Source organism: Saccoglossus kowalevskii, chromosome 4 (assembly GCF_978046115.1).
Source record: "Saccoglossus kowalevskii chromosome 4, keSacKowa6.1, whole genome shotgun sequence".
Taxonomy (NCBI): domain Eukaryota; kingdom Metazoa; phylum Hemichordata; class Enteropneusta; family Harrimaniidae; genus Saccoglossus; species Saccoglossus kowalevskii.
Genome location: NC_140644.1, coordinates 1,138,654 through 1,166,190, shown reverse-complemented (window position 1 = coordinate 1,166,190; position 27,537 = coordinate 1,138,654). Strand labels below are relative to the sequence as shown.

Below are 27,537 nucleotides of genomic sequence, written 5' to 3'. Positions count from 1 at the left end.
AGTTTTCATTTGTCGAAAGAACTGTTTGTCAAATACAGAATACATATATTTTAGAATAATTTTCTTTTTAAAATGTGGATGAAATGTTTTGCTTTTAATGTATTTTTTATGTACTGTTTTTGATTTGATAACTTTGAACTAAACAGATTTTCTATTAGCTTCAGATCTTGATCAAAGTTAGGCACCCAGTTCATAGGAGTGCTTATATTGATTTTCTGACATCTTGTTTTCTGTAAAGATGTTATTGGTAGGTTTGCAAATGTGTATCAGACTGTGCAATCTCTCCATGAGTTGGTTTTGAAACCCAGTATGGGATTCTGGAATACATTACCAAGGATATTATTACAAGATAAATCATTTGCTTCATTGAACACATACAACAATGCATATTTCCACTGAGACCAGTGACCTTTGATGTGTATCACCAGTGATCAGTCAAGTAGAAACAGTCAAAATATTTTATCAGATTTTCTCAATTTTTGCATGATATTTTCATACAGGACATTTGTTGTTCAAACTCAGGGAAGACTTTATACTGATGAATAAGGTGACCAAGTTTGATAAAGTTTGGAATAGAATTAGTAAAGTTATTATGCACACAATAACAATTATTAACGACACCGCCGACGACGACGACAACAACAACAACAACGACAACGCCAGACAAAATTTTTCCCTTAATATACCTTTCCCTTCCATCTTTGATGGTACAGGCAAGGTAATTAAAATGCTCATAATATATTAATGAGAGTAACTAATTAACTCTCACCTATTCAGAGAAAGATAAAGTCTTAACACATCAGTAAGCACATCAATATTTTCACTTTATTATTTATTAAATTGGGTCAAAGATGAACTCTAAACAGATAGATAGCTAGCAGCCTGTCGGCTGATATAGCTCCACTGTTTGTGATGCATCATGTATGCTCTGAAAGCAATGACTAAGAAGCAATTTAAACTTAATGCTAGCTGCTTTAATATTGCAAGCCACCAACTTTTTTGATTTTGTTGCAGAGAATATTTCACTAAAAGTAGAGAATTGAAGATATCTTTACGAAATGGACAAATCTAATAGAGGTCTAACCAAGCTGCATGTGTACAAGTATCAAAGAATTTGGATTACTGGTTTTGAAGGACAAGTCAAAAATATGTTTTTTGATGAAAAATGACGAAAATATTTGCTAAAAATAGAGAATTGAAGATGTTGACAGGAAGTGAACAAATCTGACAGAGGTCTACCCAGGGTACATATACACCAAGAATCATGGCATTCAGGTTAACAATTTTGAAGAAAAAATGACAAACCTATTCACTGAAAAAAGAGAATTCAAGATATGGTTACGAATTAAATGAACAAATCTGATAGAGGTCCACCCAAAGAATAAATAAATAAAGTTACAGAGCAATTGGATTAGCAGTTTTCAAGAAGAAGTTGAAAATAACGTTTTTGACCAAACATTACAAAAATATTCATCAAAATTAGAGAATTGAAGATATTGTCACAAAATCAACAAATCTGACAGAGGTCTACCAGATATATCTACATATACAATATCAAAGAAATTGGACAAGCAGTTTTCAAGGAGAAGTCAAAAATATAATTTTTTATCACAAATGACAAAAATATTCATCAAAATTAGAGAATTGAAGATATTATCACAAAATCAACAAATCTGACAGAGGTGAACCCAAGGTACCTAAGTACCAAGTATCAAGTATCAAAGCATTTGGGCTAGCAATTTTCAAGAAGCACCTTCCTAGAAAGTTTCACAGCTATACAATTTGTGGTTTTTAAAAAGAAGTCGAAAATGTAAAGTTGACGACGGCGACGACGGACAATCAGTAATACTATAAACTCCGCTCCACTTCGTCGACAGCGGAGCTAAAAATATTGAGTGACAATTTCCCTATTTCGTGAAGATCTGTTGATGAAGGCTGTAAAACAGTTAGCATGTGTCTATGGAAATACTAGTATACATTGAGTGACCTATGACCTTTCTGGCAATATACACCATTCACACGTTTTTTTTCACTGCAGCTGTGAATATTCATAAACAGCGTTTACAGACAAAATGGACTTTTTACATGTACAACAATGAGCATTTGCATGCTTTGCACACTGTGTGTTTTAACAAAACAGACCATTTACAATATTTGTATTGAAATCAAACCAGAATGACATTTTCAAATACTACCCATACAACATGTATCAGTAATATGATTGTTTTCATATCTCAACTTCTACACACTTGAGACATAACTTTTATTGTAAGTGATTTTGATGACCAAGATATCACAAACATCAAATTTCCAGGTACAGATGGTTTATCAAGTCACACACCAAGATGAAGTCATGACATTGCATGTCCTGACACAGTCATCGGGCATGTAAATATATGTAAAACAAGGAGTTGACTGAGCCATCTCCATACCGGCAAAAGTGTTAGCTGCAATGAATGGTAATAAACCTGTGATTTATAAATTTGCACTCATTAAATTAAGAATAAAGAACAGAATGAGCTACAAACATGCGTGTAGAAAGCTCATAACGAGACAACAAAAGGGACACAAATAATCAGGCCCAAAGGGAATAATAGTGTGACTCCAATAACCTACCTACAAGCAATTTTCTGCTGTGAATTAATCATTTATGCATCATAGCTTTTATATTGATGTATAAGGATAATGTACTTATATAAACAAGTTACCTGTCAGTCGAGAAATCACCAGTCGTTTCATGTTTTTATTCACTGGAATTAGACAATTTTAAATTTTCATGTAACGTAAATAACACTATGTTTAAATCATGGTTACATCTTAGTATCCCCAAGAGTTGGATCATTTGATATCTTTTGGAAAAGTGGCAAAGGGGTCACGCCATTATTGTGACCATTGGTTAAAAATGAACAAATCTGAGACTGGTAACACCCAAGGTTCTAAAGTAATAACGCTAACAGACTAAGAGAATAGTAGATACAGAAATACAGTATTTGTGATTAGCAAGCATGGTTTGCCTACCCTAACATTTATTAATATACAAAAATGACAAATGATCACTCAAGTTTTATTCAACATTCAAAAATTTCTATGAAATATAATAGTACCCTAGATTGTTCTACATAGCTTGCTGTGCTTCTTTAGCTTGATATTACGATTGATAGAGTTACTATACAATGCACACTTATTAGATCATTTCAAAGTTTTTCATATACAGTTGTCGGTCGCATTAACGGGCCGGCCAGTCACCAGGAAGTTATGAGTAATCAACCCCACCCCCCACCCCCTCCACCAAAGTAAAAATTTACCAGTCTCTTGTATTTTCAATGAAAGCATGAAATGCAAAATGTGATAGTTGGGCAACGTAAATGTGATAAATGCACAAATGGGTGTAACAGGTTTCATGAACCATACAGCCCTTCCAAGAACACATGGCTCAAAACACAGACACATCAACACTTCTATATTCATAGCTTCCAAGAATCATAATACTGTACTCACATGAACTCGAAATAATAAGCATTGCCCGGATTATTCCAAAGATAACAGGTAAATTAAAACAGAGAAATTAAAAACAATTATTTATTTATTTTTATTTATTTATCAATACACAACATCCCCCGGAGGGGATAAAAAGGGTTACAAAACAGATATTAGTAAAAGAAAAATAACTACATAAAAAGTAAAGAAACAAAAAGCATAAAGAACAAGTCATTGAAAATGACACAGTATCCGTTAAGTTCTCTTTGTGCTCGTCATATTAAAGCGGAAGGGTTGTTGCGAGCGTGTCCTTGAAACTTGAGTTCCAAGTGGCGTATACAACAGATTGTTTATTTACATCAAAACACGTGTTTTGTGTCATAGTAATATGGCCAAAATAAAAAACAGCCGTTATTCAGCCATCTTTGATCTGGTTATGAAACACACTGATATGTATGATGTATGTGCCAAATACAAATGAAAATGGTACATAAATTGTGGAAATATAGTAGTAAGGTCAAAAAGTCAGATGACTGTCAATCGGCCATCCTTGACCAGATTTTGAAACAAATTGTCATGGACATGTATCCGAACATGTATAATCTATGTACCAAGTTTGAATGACAACTGACAAAGCATGTCCAAAATACAACATTTTCAAATAACAAGATGGCTGCCCGAATCGCTAAACCACTGCATGTGCATATGTCCCACATAAGGTACTAGGCACATGCAAAGAATGAACGGAAGCGGTCCACAGGATTCTGAAATATGATGTTGGATAGACTGACGCACGGACAGACGGACACACGAACGGTTCGACGGACAGACTCAGGAACTCACGGACAGTCCGGGACATGTATCCTAAAATGTATGATCTATGTACTAAATTTGAATGAAAACTGACAAAGCATGTCCAAAATACGACATTTTCAAAAAACAAGATGGCTGCCAGTCGGCCATCTTTGATCCAATTGTGAAATAAATCATCATGGACATGTATCCTAACATGTATAATCTATGTACCAAGTTTGAATGAAAACTGACAAAACATGTCCAAAATACAACATTTTCAAAAAACAAGATGGCTGCCAGTCGGCCATTTTGAATCGAATCGCTAAACCACTGCATGTGCATATGTCCCACATAAAGTACTAGGCACATGCAAAGAATGAACGGAATCGGTCAAAGGGATTCTGAGATATGACTTCGTCCGAACGGGGACTAATAAAAAAAAAAAAAAAGATAAAAATGTGTATACAAGGAATGTGTTACTGGCTTAGTTTATGTAGGTGCTGCTGTCTTGTATTAAAACATTTTTTTAAATTTATTTTCAGTACTAAATTTGTCAAAATTTGGTATACATTTATTAGCTACAATGTAAAGTTTTAATCTTATTTCGTTGTAATGAGGACAATTTATGATAAAATGTTGTTCATTTTCAACATGGTCATTGTCGCACATATTGCAGACTCTGTTTTTAAAATCTAATCCTGTATGCCGGCCTGTTTCAATTTTCAGACAGTGGTTGCCAAGTCTAAATTTTGTTAAGGATTTGCGAAGTTCACTGTTTTTTATAATTGTTATAAGTAGTTTTCTTGTTCTATTTTGGTTTTAAAAAGTTTGTAGGTTCTTAGTTTATTTTTAGAATTTGTCATTATTTATTTCATTTTTCCACTCAGTTGTAAACTCTTCTTTTAATTTCTCATCAATTGTTTTTAATTTTGATAATGAGATAATATTTGTTACACTTAAAAGATAAGAATGGTTTATATTTTTTAATATCAAATCAAGTTTTTTAAACTATTTACTTTTAATAATTTTATTGACATAGTATGCTTCTCGAAGTAGAGTATTTGTGGAATTTGCAATACGATTGGCATATTTTATCATTTATCAATTCACTATATATTTCCATGATTGGTGTATTTTTTGAGATACCACGAGTGTACCGATAGTATGTAAGCTGGTCATCCTCTACAATTGATTTTGTAGAGTTTTCTTCTCCCCAAATGTTACTCCCATACACAATAACTGGTCTGATAAGCATCTATTTTTTGTTTTGTCTAGCGTTATGGACAATATGGATGCGCCCACAATAAAACATTAAACAAGCGACCTGACAGTTAAAATACAAGAACACTGTGGTAGCCGAGTTGAGAATGAATTGTTCTCAAGAAAAATTCAAAAATATCATTTTTTACCAAAAATAACAAATATTTGCCAAAAATAGAGAATTGAAAATATCTTCATAAAATAAACAATCTGACAGACGTCAGCAACATACCAAGTATCAAACCAATTGAGCTGGAAGTTTTCAAGAAGAAGTTGAAAATCCAATTGTTGACGGACTGACGGACAATGACAGACACCAATATGAACAGTTCCGCAATGACGATGACAGCAGAGAGAAAAATGCATCCATGCTGAGCAACTGAGCAAATATGGAATTAGTGTGAAATTTGTGTGAAATTAGTATGAAAAAATCCTGGCTGAGTTGTAATTAAAAGGTCCAGGATCAATCAATAACGTATTTAAGCAACATAATGTATACAGTACCCACAATTCATATCTAATAATAATAATAATGTATCGGCAGCATGAAAACAGTAATACATATATTTAAATTACATTCATCATTTCTTTTCTATATTGCCATAAATCAGTTACATATTTCCTAATTAAAGCTGATGAGGTATTTCCCACATTTTCATTTATGTTCCATAGTGTATCACCAAAATAGAAATTGAACCTATAATTCAACCCCCCTGAAAGAAAACTATTCATTAGTGATGAAGATTCAACATTGTTTCTCAGTGAGGTTTCTAATGTTAAATAAAATTCCTTTCTAATATGATTAGATGACGTACAAAGATAAAGAAAGTGGTAAATGTCTTCTTTGCCCTGATTGCAGACTCCACAAATTCCATTACCCCTGTAATTTTTCCATCCCATTTTGTTACCTTCAAGATCTGCTTTATAAAACATATCAGTAGAGATAATCTAATGAATCAAAGATTACAGATCAACTAAAACAACAAAGTTTTAAGTAAATAAATTTTGGTTTATTGAAATTAGAACATCAATTTACCTCAAGACATTACAATTGCTATTTCAGCTGATAAACTAAACACATTTTTTTCAACCCCAATGAAATAATGTCAACAAAATAAGTGTTGATTTAACAGAAATGAACTCAGCTGCTAAACTCAATTAGTGTCTTTTTATGTCACAATGATTGCCCAACTTTGATTCATGCTCTAATAAAGCTTGAGTGTTATAAGCATAAAGTGCAAAGTTTATGCATCTTATAAAAGAGTTCATAACATAACAAGTTATGTAAGGTTTGATGTGATAATCAAAGTGGTCTATCAGCCAAGATAATTTAAGCCATTTTAATACAAAAAGTTATGAAGTACACCGCCACAAGTCAGTTCAGAGGTTTCAAAAATAATTCCTAAGAAAACCATAAGCACAATGAAAAGGTCAATCTAGTTTTTAACAAAGGGAATGACACACATAATGCGTCCCACTTAGGAAGATCATGATGTGGATGTTGGTTATTTGAATAATTTAATGAGATATTAAAAGTACACAGTCGTTGTGCTGTACATTTAATTTCAATTAACAGTAATTTTATCTTTTTAAAAACAAAACGAGGACAGTCGCAACAGTAAGTCATGAGGCAGCAATGGGGGGGGGGGGCTCGATTTTTGATACAAGTGAGATTGAGGCAGCACTCCAAACTCGAGATGTCTAAGATTGATTCTTGCAACTGTAAATGTGTTTTTGACCGACGAAAAGCCATGAGTTACTCTATCAACTTTCTATCAACCTTGGTCACTATTACAAGTTTGACAGCAGTGCATTATGGGATACTTCTGCCACTAGGAATATTTGACATCAAATATGAGTTTTTATGAGTGACAAGAGCACACAAAGGCTAGCCATATTGAGTCTTGTTTGTTTAGCTATCAGTTTGTAAGCAACACCCTGATCAACTGTAAAAAACTTATTTTTGGCCGGAATTAGTTTTCAGTGAAAAGACTTTTTTGATTTGTTTGGATGGAATTTATTTTCACTGATTTTTGACGAGTTGAATGTAAAATATAGGAAAAAGGTATATTCACTGGGTTTTATTTTCACTGAATCACTCAGCAAAAATAGTGAAAATAAACTATTAACAATAAAGTGTTTAACAGTAACCTAAATACAGAGTGTGTGATTTATGCATTAAATGCGATTGAAATGTTCACTCATATACATCACTGGTCCTATCACCATTTATAACAAATGATTGGTCTTATTCAGCTGGCAGTTTTGTAAACAATAACTGGTCTTATCCACCCATCAGTGTTGTAAACAATAACTGGTCTTATCCACCCATCAGTGTTGTAAACAATGTGATCAAGATTACATGTGTTTACTATTATCAAGAATCATGTCAAAATCCATTTCCTGTCCCGTGATATTATTAATGTGAAGGCAGCCAGTAAATTTACTTGACCCATTTTTACAACAAATGCCAACGGCCTTTTTTACATACAAGCACCTGCACAATGCATCCAAAAATAGGTCACACCAAAGTAACTGATAATAGATAATATCAATAGTTTTTTGTTTTTTTTTGTACTCATTTATATTTTGAATATTGATACACATTTTGAGAAGGCTAACAACTTTATTTTTGTTATTAAAAATAAAGAAACATGTTATACTATTAACCGTTTCATTATTTTCACTAATACATGTAGGAATTTTAACGATTTTAACTCATCTGTTTAAAAAAACAAAATTTTTCCAATGTCCACCATGGTTTTCCTCTAGGATTTTACTCAAAATGCGCAATAAAGGAAATAGGCATCTAAATTGTGTTCTTTCGCACACAATATTTAGAAAAGTAGACAGCTGGTGAGTAATTATAGACAAGACTAGAATGTTAATTAGCCTGTAAACCCCTGACCCATCCACATGTATGTATGACACACCTTGTAAAAAAGCACAGTAAACCAGCATGCCTTATATAAAAAATTAATGATTCATGTCACAAGAACATCTATATGTACATGAACCAGACAATACAGCCATAGCATAATAACCATTTTGAATATTTATACTATAGTATTGCTATATGTATATGCAGAGACAAAATCACAAATTTAAACGGATCGTTGACTTTTTAGATTCTATAGCACTGCTGCAAGAATTAATATATACAGCAATCAATCACTCAATATCTGTAATAAATATAGTCAGATATGAACTATACTGAACCAATCCAATTTATTATATATTGGATATCATCTAAATATGATTAGTTTTCTATTAGATGTGTAATGGCCCATTCCTCAATTATTGTAAAAGTACAATGAAATGATCTAGCGAGGATTGATAACATCACTGAAATCCTGCTGCAATAAAATACTTCTCAATAATAATGTTTCCAGGCAAAACTACTTGGTAATATTGGTTGCCCAAGGCAAGTAAGCTTCTTTTTGTAATGTGATGCAATCATACAGGATCTATATGTTGTATCGTAGGATGTCATGTCACTAGGCAATACACAGTGTGAATTACATCATAAAATGGATGGAATTGATCCAACACAGGAGTTGTCACGATACGTAGGCATAGTGGGTCCAATTATAACAGAATGACATTTATTTCTAAGATACAGGTCCAGATGCATGCATGTACGGACGCACGGAGGTCAAAACACAAGTCCCCGTTTTTGGACTGTGAACTGGGACTAAAAATACCCAACTAAGTATTTTCAATACTTTCAAAGACAAACAAAATATTCCAGAAGCAAATATATATTCTTTTAATGAGGGGTAAAATCAAGAATTGATGAGCAAATGCTTTTTTTAAAAAGAAAATGCATGAATGAAGATGCCAAATAGTTAATCAGATACAGTAGATATAAAGGTTTGCCACAACCAACCTTCACACAAATCATGTAAATTTCACATAACCTTAATGTCTAAAAAAATGAAAAAACTAAAAGTAATGACTTGATTAAAAGCTAAATAGGCTGACGGAGTATGTATTTCACAAAGCAAACAATGGAATGAAAAGAATATTCACAGTAATGAAATAATGGCATCATCACTGGGTTGATGCATAATGGAAGCATCACTGAGTTGATGCATAATGGCAGTATCACTGGGTTGATGCATAATGGCACCATCACTGGGCTGATGCATGATGGAAGCATCACTGGATTGATGCATGATGGAAGCATCACTGGATTGATGCATGATGGAAGCATCACTGGGTTGAAGCATGATGGGGCATCACTGTGTTGATGCATAATGGGAGCATCACTGGGTTGATGCATAATGGGAGCATCACTGGGTTGATGCATAATAGCACCATCACTGGGTTGATGCATAATGGCACCATCACTGTGTTGATGCATAATGGAAGCATCACTGGGTTGATGCATAATGGCACCATCACTGGGCTGATGCATAATGGAAGCATCACTGGATTGATGCATGATGGAAGCATCACTGGATTGATGCATGATGGAAGCATCACTGGGTTGAAGCATGATGGAAGCATCACTGGGTTGAAGCATGATGGGGGCATCACTGTGTTGATGCATAATGGGAGCATCACTGGGTTGATGCATAATGGCACCATCACTGTGTTGATGCATAATGGCACCATCACTGGGCTGATGCATAATGGAAACATCACTGGGTTGAGGCATGATGAAATCATCACTGGGTTGATGCATATTGGCAGCGTCACTGCATTAATGCATAATGGCAGTATCACTGGGTTTATGCATAATGGAAGCATCACTGAGTTGATGCATAATGGCAGTATCACTGGGTTGATGCATAATGGCACCATCACTGAGTTGATGCATAATGGCACCATCACTGGGCTGATGCATAATGGAAGCATCACTGGATTGATGCATGATGGAAGCATCACTGGATTGATGCATGATGGAAGCATCACTAGGTTGAAGCATGATGGAAGCATCACTGGGTTGAAGCATGATGGGGGCATCACTGTGTTGATGCATAATGGGAGCATTACTGGGTTGATGCATAATGGGAGCATCACTGGGTTGATGCATAATAGCACCATCACTGGGTTGATGCATAATGGCACCATCACTGTGTTGATGCATAATGGAAGCATCACTGGGTTGATGCATAATGGCACCATCACTGGGCTGATGCATAATGGAAGCATCACTGGATTGATGCATGATGGAAGCATCACTGGATTGATGCATGATGGAAGCATCACTGGGTTGAAGCATGATGGAAGCATCACTGGGTTGAAGCATGATGGGGGCATCACTGTGTTGATGCATAATGGGAGCATCACTGGGTTGATGCATAATGGCACCATCACTGTGTTGATGCATAATGGCACCATCACTGGATTGAGGCATAATGAAATCATCACTGGGTTGATGCATATTGGCAGCGTCACTGCATTAATGCATAATGGCAGTATCACTGGGTTTATGCATAATGGAAGCATCATTGGGTTGATGCATAATGGAAGCATCACTGGGTTGATGCATAATGGGAGCATCACTGGGTTGATGCATAATGGAAGCATCATTGAGTTGATGCATAATGGAAGCATCACTGAGTTGATACATAATGGAAGCATCACTGGACTGATGCATAATGGCAGTATCACTGTGTTGATGCATAATGGGAAGCATCACTGAGTTGATGCATGCACAATGGAAGCCTCTCTGAGTTGATGCATAATGGAAGCATCACTGGGTTGATGCATGCATAATGGAAGCATCACTGAGTTGATGCATAATGGGAGCATCACTTGGTTGATGCATAATGGAAGCATCACTAGGCTGGTAGATCTAGCATTTATAGTGACTGTTGCTTTGATAATTCTTTGTGTTTATTTTAGGGCCAACTTATTGGATCCTCATAAACATACAATCAATGAGGAACAGGAAGTGAGTATTGCATGCATTTTGTGTTTTTTTTAAATATAGGAATAATCTCGCTCATTATGTTTATGCAATGAAACCTTTACAAGCATCCATAGTTTTCTGTGACTATTGGTTATAAACAGGTTTGAATCATGCGAGATCTTCATCGCATAATATTGTACACAGATATACAAGTAACATACTCTTATCCTATAAATCTTTGATATACCGGTATATATATATATATTACGTTATATTTATTACATGACGGCAAGTTTAATACTAAAATCTATTTACATCAACACGAGTTGACCAATTAGAAATGTATCTCAAAAATTTACAACATTAAAATAACAGCTAAATAGAGTGATCATCAAATCAAATCATGGATGGGGTAATTCATACACATGGCAATAATTATCATTGCACAAGTAGATGGTTACAATAGTCAGACAAAAGGAAATACTAGTACAAGTAGGATTTTCTGACATTTATATAAATGTGTTACACATTCCGTGTTATGTTTTAGTTATTTTTGGCTTGGTCAGCAGTCTTGAACCAACTGAATCAACATCAAGTAATAAAACAGTTGTGTACTGATATTAATTAAGGTTTGCTAAGGTAAGGTAGGTAAGTTAAGGTGACATTACTGAAATAAAACACAGATGGACACACAAAGGAATTCAGTGTTTTGGGGGCAAAACAAAATAGGTGGTGCAAATGATTGTTGACATATACATTGTTCTCTTTAAGTGTTGTATTGTGGGGGTGTGGCGGCCACATACATTATATCAATATATTATATGTATATTATAGAAAATTTTCCAGAAGAAGAAAATGTTAACTTTCGAATCGGATGTGAAAAGACTAGTGAACATACACTGTAACCTCAATTGAATCTCTGCACACGCGACACAATATAATTGTTAATAAATTATTCCGTGTAAATTCCCTAAATGCATATTCCCTGAAAAACTACTACTAGACGTATTAAAATAAATCTACTGAAGAAATACACATTGGGTAATTTTGAGTAGTACACACAGTTTCGTGTGTGCTTGAAAAAAGCCTGATATACGTGTGAGCCGTGCAGAACCCAGTAACCTACCGTATCAGAATCCGCCGCTTTAAAGACGTGACACGTAAAGTCTGCATCTGAATTTACCCTAAATAAATACGTAAAACAGGTCTTGTCTCTTTGACATCGTGAAATCCTCGAAATTCCTTGTAGTCGATGCTCGAATAAAATAGCTCCGGACCCTTCATCGATGCACAATATGTTTTTTGTCGACACCTGGACGACAATGTTCCGTGTTTGTCCAAATCGCCGCACTTCGGCCATAATCCATGGCAGCATTGGATGCGTGAACCGTCGATCGAGAGACTGTTCACCAAAGTACGAAAAGTTAAAAGTCATTTTATCGCAAGCCTCTGGTTGTTCTGTAGACGACATGGATTGGCTTGAAGAGGACGTTGATATGTTGTCCTTTTCCATGTCGCCATCATTCAAACGGTCCAGTTCGATGCCACTGCTTGTTGTGGTGTCGGTAATGTTTTCGACATTTTCCTGATCGGACACATCTTGTGGACTGACCTTGATCTGGGCATTATTAGCTGAATCTAGACTCATTTTGCCTTCTACGGCTCAGAAACGATTCACAATAAAATTGTTACAGACAACAAAGTTTGAATGAAACTACTGCATAAGTGAATCCGTGTAGCTCCACCGCCATCATCTCCCTGAATGACATCAAAAGCCACCTAACTTATGGTTAATTGGAAATGCATTAGATAAAAGAAGTCTTTTATTCAAGTTTTGTAATTGCTACAAAATTACGCGGTTATGGTCCAATTAAAATGATAATTATTAGCTAGTAATTATTATAATTTTGATTTTAAATGCGCTAAATCATCGTGACGTTTTGCGAGGCAGTTTCTAAGTATAATATCCGATGTACTGAGGAGTCTTGTTTTTCACTTCGACCTGTTTCGCTGGCAGCTGAGACCCAGATAAACACTGTCATAATGCGAAAATGTGCCATGAGATCTCACAATACGTACATGCAGTAAAAAGTGTGCCATGCTTGTCACACAATAGCTGGTTGTTGGTTTACGGGGTACGTATAAAATGATAGAAAATTGCAAAACAAACTCAGAAATCAAAAAGTTGATCGAGTTTCAGTTGTTTGCTTCACAAATATTCAAAACGGGTATAAGTGTTCCGTCAAATTGTCATGACATTTGGTGATAGTGTTATTTATAGCAGCTACACATTGTTTACCCTTTATAGTTTAAATACAAATGCATTCAGAGGTACTCCATGTACTAGTATTTGATTTCGTTGTTATGACTCACGTTAGGACTACAATAACCTCGCCTCAGTGAAAACAATTGCCAAGATTGCAAAAGCAATACAAATTTAGCTCAAAGCCACTGGAAACAGGATAACTTTGGAATATTTTATAGTAACGATTTGTACTTTATAAAATCACACCACTGTTCACACATTGTTCGCTGTTCAGTTGTGTTTTTGTAAACATCTCCCTTGTTAGGGTTAAGTGAATGGATAAGAAAAATATTTAGATAAAAATAAATCGTAGTATCCTTAAAAGATGTTCACCACTGCAACATCAAAAGGTTGAAGGGAACCGCATTGGGCTAACTACCATATTAACCATGTCTTATTATATATAAGGTGGCCTTATTTGCATTACATCATTCTCATACAACAACAAAAGCAGAAGCAGCTATAGGGAGGTAACAGCATTGTAGTGCCAGGCTGCGTGTCGACATTAACGGTCGCTGCATATTAAACATGGTTGTTATGTTGGAAATGTGGTTGTCGTGGTGGATACAGCGTACGTACGTGATCAACACGACGATGACTATTAGTGGCAGTTGGATAGTATTTCTCGAACTTAAGTTGCTTGATTGTTTCGAGTTTTCTGAATGCTTTTGCGCAACAATGTCCCCATGTATCGAATATTGGGTATAAGCCAGAGCACAGTCCCTCTGAATAGAGGGACTATGCCTAGAGTAATGATCAAATGTTATCAAACTCCGGGGGAGGGGGGATTTTCACCTTGCACGGATGACGGGCAGTGTTCGAAATTATTGCTTGCGCATCCGCTCGAGAAAAGTAACTTTTTACCCAGAGTTGAAGAAATACGGACTGGTAATGCAGCCAGGTAGTATTTTCGGTATTGTTGTATTTAATGCCCATTTCCCTAAAACGTCAAAACGTTATATAAGTATTTGTGGTGACTAGTCAAAGGCGGCGGCACCAAATTGTGCACGAGGCGGCGAGATTTGCTCACCAACCTTGCGCCGAAGACGCGACCTCACTAGGGGGTCCGGCGGCATGCTCCCTTTTAATAAATTGGAAATCTAGACCATCTGAAACGCTATTTCCTGCATTTTGAAGGGCAAATTTTGCCGACACAGAGGGTTTCAGCTCGATTTTGGAGGGGCGACATCCCCCTTCCCAATATGGAAAATATAGAAAAACACTATGCAAACAAGATGTAATCAAAGTGAAGTGGGAAATCCCAAAATGTTAGTAACATTACGATGTTAGTAACATTACGATGTTATTAACATTACGATGTTAGTAACATTACGATGTTTGTTACTCATCTAACTAGTTTCAGTTTCGCGCTGTACTCATTTTTTTTAAATAACATTTTTTGTTTGTTTACTTGACAGTCACGTGACCACCATTGAATTTTATCAAAAATGACCCAGGATTTTAGGAAGTGTGAAATAAGAGCTTTAATAAAATATATAGTTTACTATAGGTCAGGGCAATTCTTATATGAAAACATCAAGCCTAATTATAACATCCTTAAACAATAGAGCTGTTTTAGCTCCATGATTTAGAAAATGTAATTCCTATCCAATGTTCATCTTCGATTATGATTATGATTTACAATCAGATGTATGTCTTCACCGTGACTGTTTATCAACTGTTTCTGGCAGTAAAGATTCATTACATCATATTTATTGTCGATGTTATTTGTATTGGGAGTGGAAGAAAAAATCTTGAAAAGCGTGGCTGTTAACTATTTGGCAGACTGGTAACTTAATAAATTTAATGGTAAATGTAACTACTTTTTGCGGAATGTCAAGCCATGGTATATCTACCAGGTGTGCTGGTCCTTCAACACCAGTTCACGTGACTCAGGTTGGCCTAGACTCAATGACGACAGTTTGGCGCCATATTCAAGCATCTAGTCCAATTCAGTAACTTTGCTTTCTGAAGGGTAACCCATCGTTAATTGTACCGATAAATGCATTTGTTACCATAACCCCCATTGCGGAAGATTGATGGCAATCTAATTATTATAAAGTTGTGCACTCATGACGTCAGGTAGAGTCATGTGACCCTGCACTTCTCATCTCCGTGAGATTATCCTTATAGATATGCAAAACTTTGCATTCTAATCATACACAAACGTTCCAATATCACAGAAGAACAATTATATAGCAAATCATTTAATAAATAATTATAATTAGAGCAGTCCTATACACATATTAACTTGGACACACTTAGACGTGCACAGTAATATAGCAATGAGAAAAACTTTGTAAATATTCAGTATTTATGGAAATATGCATACAAATGATAAAATATAAAAGTATGAGACATGAACATGAAACATGAGAAAAATATTATCAATAAAAAAACTTACACAATTCAACATGCACAAATCTATGGACGTGGTTTATAAATAAATAGTTAAATAACATTTTCATTATATAATCATTTATCCATGCATAAATTTTTACATTGGGAAAAAGGGTAATTGCTATTCCAGCACGTATGCATCATAGCATCCACTGTGGCGATAGTATTTAAATTATTAGCGTAGCGGGACTACGCAAAAATAATGCGTCAAAATAAAATAAGTGAATCGTGCGCCCTCATACGACACTTGTATTTGTTCATACTTATTCGTTTTTATGCTAAGTTGGTACATTTGTATTGGATTTCACATCAATCTGTGTTACTATTACATGGAAGGTGGCTACAACACGTGTTGTTATGGGGCTACGTGCATAGACTACTGTTCCGCGACTAATGTTATGGATGTGTGCCGTCTACATTGTTGTTTCGGGGCGTGGCTACCAGTGCAACATATGTTGTTTGGGGATTACGTTAGTAGCGTACACCATACGTCGTCTCAGGGCGTCGTCTGTACTTGCTGCAGTTTATGCAGCTCTCTTGGTCGTGGTATACGTTGCGGGGCGACCAGAGAGCTGCAGTTCCCTTCCCTAAAGAAATGCACAGATTTTTAAATATGCCAGTTATGTATCATTAAAATTGTGATTGTAATAAAATTACCTCGACTTGCAGGAAAAAATAGACAAATATGTTCTCACAAATATATCTGTTACTGATTACAGCAAGCTTTAAGCAAATTTGCCCGTGTAAATGAGACTATTTCACGTTAAAACTGTGCCGAAGTGAAACCTCCGATTGAACGCCGCCATTTTGAAGCCGACCTCTATCACGTGACTTGGCTCTTTTAGTGACGAGTGTAATCACGTGACTACAGCAGACGGCCATCGGCGCCTGTCTGGGACAGCGCTTCATGTGACGAAACAACGGCAGACGGCTTTTTATAATTTTAATTTCATTTCACCATTAAGTGACTCATCTTTTTTTGAAAAAATCAAATAAAGTACATGTATTATTAAAAATATTTTTTTTCAAGCAGTTTTATTTATATATTGTGAAAAATCTAAAAATAATCTTGTAACTTGCCAAAGAGTGTTACAAGTGACAGGAGCAGACAGCATGGAATTCACAAAGGACAAAATTGTTGAGTCTTTTGACCAGAATCTGAAAAATATTTTTAAATTTTACCTAAAAGCTCAACAAGTAGAAGGTACTACTTGTATTTTAAATAATTATACACACATTGGCCATATTACCAACAGGGTATGGCAAAAGTATGATGTATATTTTACCACCAATGCTCCTCAATATTATGCGGAAAGAGACAACAAGCCAACGGGGTAATGGGTTTCAGCTTTAGAACATTCACTAATGCATTGTCAACAGTTTCTGAGGTTTTAAGTCTAGATGCAATGGATTGCCTGCGATACCCTTTAACTTTCTTCTGGAACTCATCTCCACAATGAATGCAAGAACCTGCCATTCTCAATTTTCAGTTAAAATGTCAACTGCGCATGCTTCGTCATTGTCATGTCATCAGGTCACATGACAGAGGTCATCTTGAAATCCGTCGTTCAATCGATTAAATTACGTTCGGTCTAATTATACACAGAAATATATACTTTTCAAGAAGAAATAGTCCTTCATTTTCGGTCAGTAGATACCTAAGATGTTTGTGTTTGCAAGGATAACTTTTATTCGTTTTAAATTTCATTGAAATCGTTCGATAACATCAAAAATAGCGTGCGCCCCGGGATCCCGGGGCGGCGAACTGTGCGGTTCTCAATGAACGCGATCTGCAGCCCTATGACCGCAACGTAATACCAAAATTGCTTAAGCGGCCAATAAGAGCTGCTAAACTGCAGCAACGTCTGTACTACTGTTATGGGTATGTGAGTGCATACATGTTGCTGTAATAGTGGGTTGTGTACAATGGGCCATGGAAACTCCTCAGTAAAATGATGTAAATCTGGCGTACGGGCATTTCCGTTTGCGATGAGAGATGCGTGCTGAATCTAATTAGTAAGTTTTGAAACGTTCCAAATAAAGCACTGAAAAAAATCAGATTGAACGTTTACAGGTTAAGGTCATGTTGATCTGAATATTCAAACTGGAGGAGACTGATTCGGCTAGCCCATACGATGTATGGATCTGCCCGGTGTCTTAATATTGTAAGATCAGTACGACTCAAATTGATCCATATCACAAATTCTCATATTCAGTCTGTCCCACAAGCGGCAGTTTTTGGTGATAAGATACAATTTCCATGTGGTTCCGGTATTACTTGAACGATTCGGGACCTTACACACGTGTACCTCATACTTGCCCTTCTATTTTTTTGTTTCTAATTTGTTTACAGTGACAGGCAGAACGCTGGCAACGTTGTAAACGTTTTAAAAAAAATATAGAAATGTTTTCAAATTGACCAATTCAGAAATAGTTTTGTACCACTGTCTTGAGTCCTAATTAATGTTAATGAGTAAATTATTATTTTTGAATAAGTGGGCGTGTCACGTGAAAGCGTGCATGCATATTATGGACGTAGACAGTGTTGATTTTTGAGCCAACCACTATTAAATATTTCAATTTGAATGAAAGATGGAGATCAGTATTTGTTTTAATAAATAGGTTTATAAACTAAAGCTTTCTGCCTTCTGTACCTTGTGGTATGTATGGTAAACACATGGTGCTCACTGATTTCTCCCCTGCAGTGCTTTTCAGTTTTAACCTTTTATTCAGTTATTTTGTTCTGGTTTTTATTCTTGCCATTAGTTTCAGTGCTCTTTACTTTATGTATAATGATAACTGTATGATGTCAAGGACATTCAAATCAATTGTAATAATTAAAACAGAAGTACAAAACATTACAACATATTGTCAAGGGCATCTTGACATTACTGTGTGCTCACGGATTTTATCATGGATAGTACTTTATATTCCAGAGAAGCCTGCATATGAAGTGTTTAATCCGACTTCAAATCTGACAACCTGCACCATCTACAAATATTTTTGACCTGGGGAAGACAACCAATCACAAACCCTCATCAGAAGTGTGTTACAAACTGAATAATTTAGTTGATCATTGCTAACCCCCCCCCCCATCAGTTGTCAAAGATTGCATATGCTTTTCATCTTGATATTGACACCACACACACACACCCATAAGTATGAATTTAGACAATAATTAGCTCTGCAAATTTCCCAAACCAAAGACTAAAACCATATTACTGTAAAATCACTTGTTTTAGCAGGTAATCGTTCAAATTTAAACCAGTCTCGAGTAGTAACTGTTCACTCCCACTTCAAGTGCACAAGAAAATGACACTCATTAATACTAGTAATTCAAACAATGAAATAGCATTGAACATTTATTTCACCAATAATAGACTCATATGGCACACCACCTGGAGTCTATTGTAGCTGTATAGCATTGAATATATACGAGGTATAAAGCCCAGAAATAAACCCAGTAATGGAGCATTCTGATTGGCTAAGTAATGGTGCATTTTGATTGGTTATAGATTACAATATTTGCTCTATTACTGTAGTGGTACATTCACTTGTTCAAATAGAAGTGCTGGTACAAGGGCAAGTAGAAGAAATCATACAAGTTAGTATATTTTTAGGATTGCAAATGTCACCATTGCTGTTGTCAGGAATTCGTAACTACACTTAGCCAAACAACTGTGGTATATTCACTCTCAAACGTGGTAACAAGTTGCAAGTGTGTTTTCATCTGAAGGGCATGAATCCCACACCCTTCACTGTCTTTTGTGTATGGCAATTTTACATGGTTATTGTAAAATTTATAATTTTGTTTGTATAAAGTGTAGCAGTTTACTAATCTGCATACAAACAAAGACACAAGTTTACGCAACCAGATTAAACCATAAAAACTATTTGGATTTATCAGTAAGTGTTTAAATAACTTGTTGGTTAACTATGTTATACCACAAATTTGGAGTATCACTGGCATTTATCATCGATTTCACTTTTTGTGCAGATGAACAGTGGGCCAATAATCAGAAAAAAAGACATGGCACACCTGATTACATGCATCTGTGTTTCAAGGCCACTTTGCATTTCCTCATAGCTCAGTTGGTGCGGTTCTTTTAAAAAGTAACAAGAAAGTTCCACTAACTTCAGTCTGAAAGTGTCTGAATAACTAGTAAATGTGAACAGTTTGCAATAAAAAAACTATCCAATTTACGAGTAAAGCCAGAGAGTTTCTGAGTAAGAAACTGACTGATTCTGGACAAAAGGGACAGTTACCAAATAAAGGAGGCATGGTTAAATCAATAGCGATGAGCCAAAATGTGGTATAACTAGGACTAAGAGAGTGGTAATGAAACAAACTACCACCAGTATTAAATAAATATTGAAAATGGAAGACTATTGTGAAAAAAAATAATGGAAACAATGATAACAGAAAGTATTTTTTTATTTATTTCTAAAATGATAATAAATTTAAATCATACGTTCATCACACATCGTTTTCTATCTTGGTGTCTTTCAATGGTTTTAATTTTTTGGTCAAAATAAACTCGCCATTATTTTTAAGCAGTGTATTGTCATAGTCTCCATCTTCTGGAAGGCCGTGTTTTAAAATGACAGGTTGTATTCGGACAAGGTGTTTAATGGCTTGTAACATTTCATTCACTGCAGGGGTATTCTTATGAATCACAACGTTGAACCTCTGAAAACAAAATATAATAAAATATTATCACCCCACATAGTCTACTGTTACATCAATGATCAACATCTTAGGTAGGGAAAAACGAGTTAAAACTTGACCTGTGATTCAGACATTCTTTAAAAGTTGCTAAGCATGCTTCTATAATAACCTATAAATTATTTGAAAGCTTAGATATATGCAAATATGGTACATATGCGGTATCAATGTTTGTCTAAAGGATTACTTGATGGTCAATTTTGTCATTGTTCTCTAATTTTTTACCATTTTGTATATTGAAAACACCATATTTTTAATATTATTGATCACATATATGCAATGCATTATGGGATAGAACTTCCCATTGTATATAACGGTAAACAATTATTACACCACAAACTCATTAAATTAAATATAAATTTTTTGACTTCTTACAAAAATATTAGGATTCATATCATTAATATAGGAAGATAACTGTGAGGACAGAACTCTTTAATACCTGCATTCTCACTAGAATGTGCTAATGTACGACTACTCCCACCAATAAATAGAACAATTTAATTACTAGTTACATTTGTAAACAGCTCACCATGAGAACACAACCTAAGTGTATAACAGCATTGTCTTAAACTGCAAAGTTAGTTTCTTCTTGTATAAATTATAAGATTCAGCAAGGAGAATGCAAATACAAGTATTACCAAACATTAATACTGAGAGATCAGTGAAAATATGAATATTGATTTCACTTCTACTCACCACATCCAATCCTAAATGTTTAATAATATTTCGCTCCCAATAAGGTCGCTTTGAAATGGCGTGAATTCTGTACACAGCATGTAACATGTGTGGTTCTTTGTCGTCATCCTCCAATTGTAATGGCGCTGGCTTAGCACGCACTTGACCTCTATGATGTGAAGTGTAGAAACATGTTCTCACTGGATGACATCTTATTAACGACCTCTCAGCCTGTAAGATAAAAATAGATGATATTGCATTTTGTGAATCACTGTAATTTTAAAGAGAAAGTCAATGCTAACAACATAATACTCCCAGATAAAAAAAGCTTGGCAAATGTAAGAACATGCAATTTACAGTTTTTTTATATCACTTTTCATTCTCTAGATATTCAACTTTCATCAATTATGTAGTCCGCCATCTTGATTCTTCAGCAAAGGATTATGGGTAGCAGGGATTGCGTTAACCCTATGTTATGCTTCCCAGACTCCAATTATTGAAGAGGGACCCAGTTTTTCAGGCATGCTGGGGTCCAATCTCTAATAAAGTTATCCAGGGTCAAATTTAAATTTCTTGAAATTTTGTAAGTGGGACTCGTCTTGTCGAGACACTAGCGCAAACCCTGATGGGTAGAGTATGACATCATAGAATCTGTTGTCAGAAATTGAGAAAATGATTTCATCTATAACTATAAGTTGAACTTCAAATTGGCTGAAAGTTTAGAACATGGTAGCATACATGTACTAGTGCCAAACATGCTTATAAAATAGTTGTCATGGAAACAGAACTGAAAATATTTATTTTATGTTTTTCTACTAAATGCTCAAATTCCCTTATATTGTATAGAATTCACCGATGTGAGTAGGTTATATAGGTGATATATTACCTATTGACCACAAAAATGGGACACAAAGTGTCATTCTATATTTCACGACTGAAATAACGATTTTTATTTTTTTAACATTTTTGACAATATCTTCCCCTTATGTGTATTTGTAACATTCTAATTCCCATTACCATAATTTAATTTATACATGAGTAACATGCACAACGAAAATTTGAACTAATTCGCTTCAGTATTTCTCATGTCTCAATTTCTGACAACAGATTCTATGACGTCATACTTTACCCATAATCCTTTGCTTGAGAAGATGGCGGACTACATAATACTGATGAAAAGTTGAATATCTAGAGAATGAAAAGTGATATAAAAAACTGTAAATTGCATTCTCCTACATTTGTGGAGCTTATTCTCGATGGGGTCACTATGTTGTTTGGCTTGATGTTTCCTTTAATACTTTGATATTTTTAAATCGTATCATACTATTATACTAATCATACTAGTGGAAAACACATTTTCAGTCACATAAATAACTTGTCAATTGCACATCTATCAACCGAACACGTCCCCGTACACACAGCACTGTACGCAGGGCTAGCCTTCACCATGCTAGTACAGCCAGATCTGAGGACCTTTGCCGGAATGCCTGGCTACGCTGCGTGGCGTGGATCGGCGTGGACGAGTTTTCACGCTCTCTGCACAGAATAAGCACAGTTATCAAGCATCCTTCTGGGGGGGGGGGGTGCCCGGTGGCCGAGGGAAATACGTGCCGTGACGTGAATAGCAAACCTAATTATTTAGAGAATGTTTTGTATGGATCGCGGTCAAACAACGAGTGATGCGGAAAGGCCATTTACAGATTCAACTAGGTTTATGTAGGCTAGATGACATGGATTCTAGGAAATATTCACACATACAAAATAATACAAGACAACTTACCAAACGAACAACGTTATACACCGAATTTTTCCATAAAGCCGTGCACGTCGCGGCCATTTTAACACTTGGAGTACGCCCTCGTAATGCTTATTTACTGTCAAACGAGGGCGCAATTCCCAAGTATCTCGAATAACGAATGGGGATTTGTAAAGTTTTCACTTGGTGTATTTTCACTCAGTTGCAACAGGTTCAATAGGGAAGAGAATTGGAAGACGCGATCTGTACTTGTTCCCATGTCTGACACATTATACATCATGATTGTGAAGAAACATTTTTTTATGAATATAAACAGTTTATTTGACTAGATATTAAACTGTACTCTCACGATTCTTGATCTATTCATATTCTGTATCTACATATCCTCATCTGGCAAGCTCATTCGCTATCGCAATCCAAATTGTCTCCAATATGTAGATGACAACTTCCCATATCAATTATTTGTGCAATTCAACTGCCATAACAGAGATGCAATATACTGAATCTGAAATTAAAGCTTGGATTTCCCAAAATTCAACTGCTACCTTTGACATGTTTACCATGGCCACATTGGTTCTATTAGTGTGACTTATGACTTTATACTAATAATGGCTAATTATGATTGTATGCTAATGAGCCAGTGTCACGGGGCTTCAGAAGTGGGTCGGTGGCAGCCATTGTCGGGAGAGCCATGACAGTTCTTGGAGTTTTAAAATCACCCACCCACCCTTTAACTAGAGTTTTATTGAGTGTTATCAGAGATTGTTTTTACTTTCAGTTTAAAGATAATGTTTGTGATGTTTTTTTTTGTATGTTAGGATATGCCTGCCCTTCATGTTGGCAAAATAAAGCACAATTTAGCATTCACCGCCAATATCTGCATCCGTCTTCTTTGTGTATAAATAACTTCTACGCGTTACATTGAAGTAACATTTGATGTCAAACACACATTCAGGAAGCACATTGCCTTAATCTCTAGATTATAATGTTATCATCCTAGAACAATCAGCTGCCTATGCAAATTGTAATGCTCTTCTCTACGGTCGTCCTACCAAATATATCACACCACTTCAATGTGCTTAAGTCCAGAATAATGCGGCGAGAATTATTGTACGTGCCAGAATCAGGTTATATCACATGCAAGCTTAAAGTTTTACACTATCTGCCCATATAACACAGAATGATTCAGCTCAAGCCCTCAATTCGTGTACTTCGGACAAATGCCTACTCCATATGCCACTTTGTAATCATATAGTGAACGAGATTTCTCTCATGCATTTCCAACTTTGTTATGGAACAGTCTACCAAATTTGAGTACACCCGATATTAATAATTAGATATTTATTTGATCTCTCATTACTGTTTATAAACGTTTATGAAAATAACAATAATGGGTTTGTGGTACCATCGGATTGTAAAGAAAAAACAAATCGCACCCAGAAAGGAATTTATAAGTATCACGGTGGTGTATCTAATACACCTACTAATCTGTATGTGTAGACATCCTCTGATAATATTCATCAATTTCATGAAAAAAACGAAGACTAAATATGCTACAAACCACCACTTCACATAATATTCACATGACCTCAATAAAGCTTGAATTTTTTGTAATCAGCTTAGCCAGTCGTGCTTGCACTGACAAGGTTGGAAGAAGCGAAATGTCAAAAACTAAGGTTCTCGTGAGCCTGCAACCGTTCAGCGATGTTGTCACACATGGACTGTCTCGTAATTATATAATCTGTGTACATTAAATACAATCCTACCTAGTCGATTAGAAACCCAGCTGAACCTCATTTGCATATTCTATTGCGGTTATCTAATTTGGAAACGTAAAACCATTAGAAACTACGAAGGCACTGTGTGAACAATAGTTTTTGGCTAAAAAAAATGTTTTCGTAATGAATTTGCTGACTTAATGCGAACCAATTCAACCATTATATCAATAATAGAAATTAATTCATTGGCCATACGTCCATTAAACAGAGAACAACCTTCTTCCAAGCGTCAACAACACGGCAGCCTAATACTATATTTATAATAAGCTAATTTTGCGCCGCACCCACGTAAAGGTACGACGAAGTAAAAAGTACGTATTTATATTTGATTTGTTACAGTCTCTTTGCTAAGGCCAGACTTTTATTATCCCATGTTTCGCGAACCCGCCGAATGAACAGAAGCCGAAAATGAAATAAAATTAATATTTAATTCAGCGTAATTTCTCGCGCCCGCCGACTTGTAAGTACAAAAAATTGCTAAAAAAACTGATCTTTATCTTCATATTTTTTCCGCCCGCCGCATAACAAACCCAAGTTGCATTTTCGTGGGAGTATCATGATCAAAGTAGCAAAGTCTCGCGCAAATGGGAAACAAGGTTATACATGGAATCTCACTTATAATTCTTTGAGAATCACATAAATCTAATGGGAAAAAAAAGAATTAATTTTATTTTTGTTGCGCCCTTCTAAAAAAAAAATTGCCTTATAAAAACTCGAGAAACAAAGAATAAAAAAAATCTGGCCTAACTTAAAGAAAAACAAACATATACATGAATAATTTAAAGAAGAACCATTTAAAAAAGAAAAAAAGTTTGAAGAAAAGCCCAATAATATAATCTTATTTCAATCAGAGTGAGTCGTCGAACAAGGATTCAGGACAGTCGCATATCCCATAATACTCTGATTACATCGAAGTCTTTTGAATGGTACTAATACAAACACTAGTATCGGATTGTTTAATACAGTTTTATGACTATCTTTATGAATTGTTGAGATTTTGGGAACGAATTAATCATTGCTATACAAGGTCACATGAACTTTGCGCGGATGACGGGTTTAATCGTACACGGAACTATCTAGATAAGAAAAAAGTAAAACATGAATTGGAAAATGTCGTCATGTGATATTGAAACAACGCGCCAGAAATTATATTTAAAAAAATATTAAAAAGTGAGGTGCGGATTTATTTGTAAAGATACGCCAGTTTCAGTAGTTTGCCTTATGTCGCCTCACCTCCCGATATAAAACACCGATAACGAAAGCCTCTAATCTATTTCTGTTTACGTCGCCATGCCTACTAACGATCTATTGAAATGTAAGTCTCCAAGACCCGTCGGGATTCGTTTTTGTGGAATTTCATTTGTGGAATCGGTTTGTCAAATTTTTACAGAGCGGGTATGATCATAGAGATTACAGCAAAGTCGATGGCCGACAAACCCTCTTATTTAAAATCAAGTATGATGGAATACACATCGTGTGTGTCCATCATCTCCACTACATTACATCATATATTAACCCAGTATGTCCTTATACTAGTATTCCATGTATTCATAGGTGCACCGTTGAGCAAAACATACACAAACTGGAAAACACCTGGCAACTACTTATAAACGATTAGATAAGACACAGTCTGGAAGCCGAGTCTACTTGTAATCTATTACAACTAACTAAGCATTCTTAAAACAACTATAACTCTCTGCTGATGAAGGCGCTCACTGAATTCTATTACATATGCTATTTCATATATATTCACTAGATCTAGAAAATCTATTTTGATTTGTCGTATAAATAAGAACAGTGTTCGATTTTAGAATTTAGTCACAATGTGCCAAGTCTACTATGTGAAGACATGATCCTCACCATCTAAATTCATTCAGCATATTGAGATTTCAGAAAATGGCTGTTTGCATTACTAAGTCACTAACTGGGGTTGTCTGTGCTCATTTAGTTGTTCATTTTCGGAGTGGAGTTGTTATTTATTTTGTTCTTAAAGTTATGGGTCTCTTGGCCATGGGTGCCATTAATGTCTGGTCAGTATTAGATAAAACGTCTTTCTATTCTATAGACGATGTACTCATAATATTAGTAAATATATCCTACACATTTGTTGAATTAAATCAGGTTAACCAATACACCATGATTTCAATACAGCGCGCCCTCTGGTGATAGGTACCTTAGTGTAACATGTAAATGACGTAAGGCCAGACTTTTATTATCCCTTGTTTCGCGAACCCGCCGAATGAACAGAAGCCGAAAATGAAATAAAATTAAAATTTAATTCAGCGTAATTTCTTGCGCCCGCCGACTTGTAAGTGCAAAAAAATGCTAAATAACTTATTTTTTCCGCTCGCCGCTTAACAAATCCAAGTTGCATTTTCGTGGGAGTATCATGATCAAAGTAGCAAAGTCTCGCGCAGATGAGAAACAAGGTTATACATGGAATAAAAATTTATTTCATTTCTTCTCTCCGATCAATGATCTCACTTATAATTCTTTGAGAAT

At 35.4% G+C, this 27,537-nt stretch overlaps 2 protein-coding genes across 5 annotated transcripts in view; both read right to left on the bottom strand.

Moving 5' to 3' along the window:
- Positions 1-13,159, bottom strand: part of LOC102800976 (TBC1 domain family member 1-like) — an 80,273-nt gene extending 67,114 nt beyond the window's left edge. For all 4 annotated transcript variants that reach the window (XM_085497617.1, XM_085497618.1, XM_085497619.1 and 1 more), the window contains exon 1: positions 12,522-13,159. In XM_085497617.1, coding sequence (XP_085353743.1) covers positions 12,522-13,043 — 522 coding nt within the window. In that variant the 5' untranslated portion in view covers positions 13,044-13,159. The remainder of the gene's footprint in view (positions 1-12,521) is intronic.
- Positions 13,160-20,517: 7,358 nt separating this feature from the next.
- On the bottom strand, positions 20,518-23,379 carry LOC102809496 (large ribosomal subunit protein uL30m-like). The gene is made up of 3 exons (XM_006820193.3): positions 23,282-23,379; positions 21,523-21,732; positions 20,518-20,790 (listed from the first exon to the last, which is right to left on the bottom strand). Exons 1-3 carry the CDS (start codon positions 23,336-23,338, stop codon positions 20,578-20,580), a joined length of 480 nt encoding a protein of 159 aa, XP_006820256.1. The 5' UTR covers positions 23,339-23,379; the 3' UTR covers positions 20,518-20,577.
- Between the last annotated feature and the right edge of the window lie 4,158 nt (positions 23,380-27,537).

What these genes read in the sequence shown, in the direction of transcription:
- LOC102809496 (XM_006820193.3), bottom strand. Translation starts at nt 23,338, where the DNA reads ATGGCCGCGACGTGCACGGCTTTATGGAAAAATTCGGTGTATAACGTT. An exon ending in TGTATAACGTTGTTCGTTTG is followed by an intron (nt 21,733 to 23,281) that starts GTAAGTTGTCTT and finishes TTTATCTTACAG; the next exon opens with GCTGAGAGGTCGTTAATAAG. An exon ending in AACATTTAGGATTGGATGTG is followed by an intron (nt 20,791 to 21,522) that starts GTGAGTAGAAGT and finishes TTTTGTTTTCAG; the next exon opens with AGGTTCAACGTTGTGATTCA.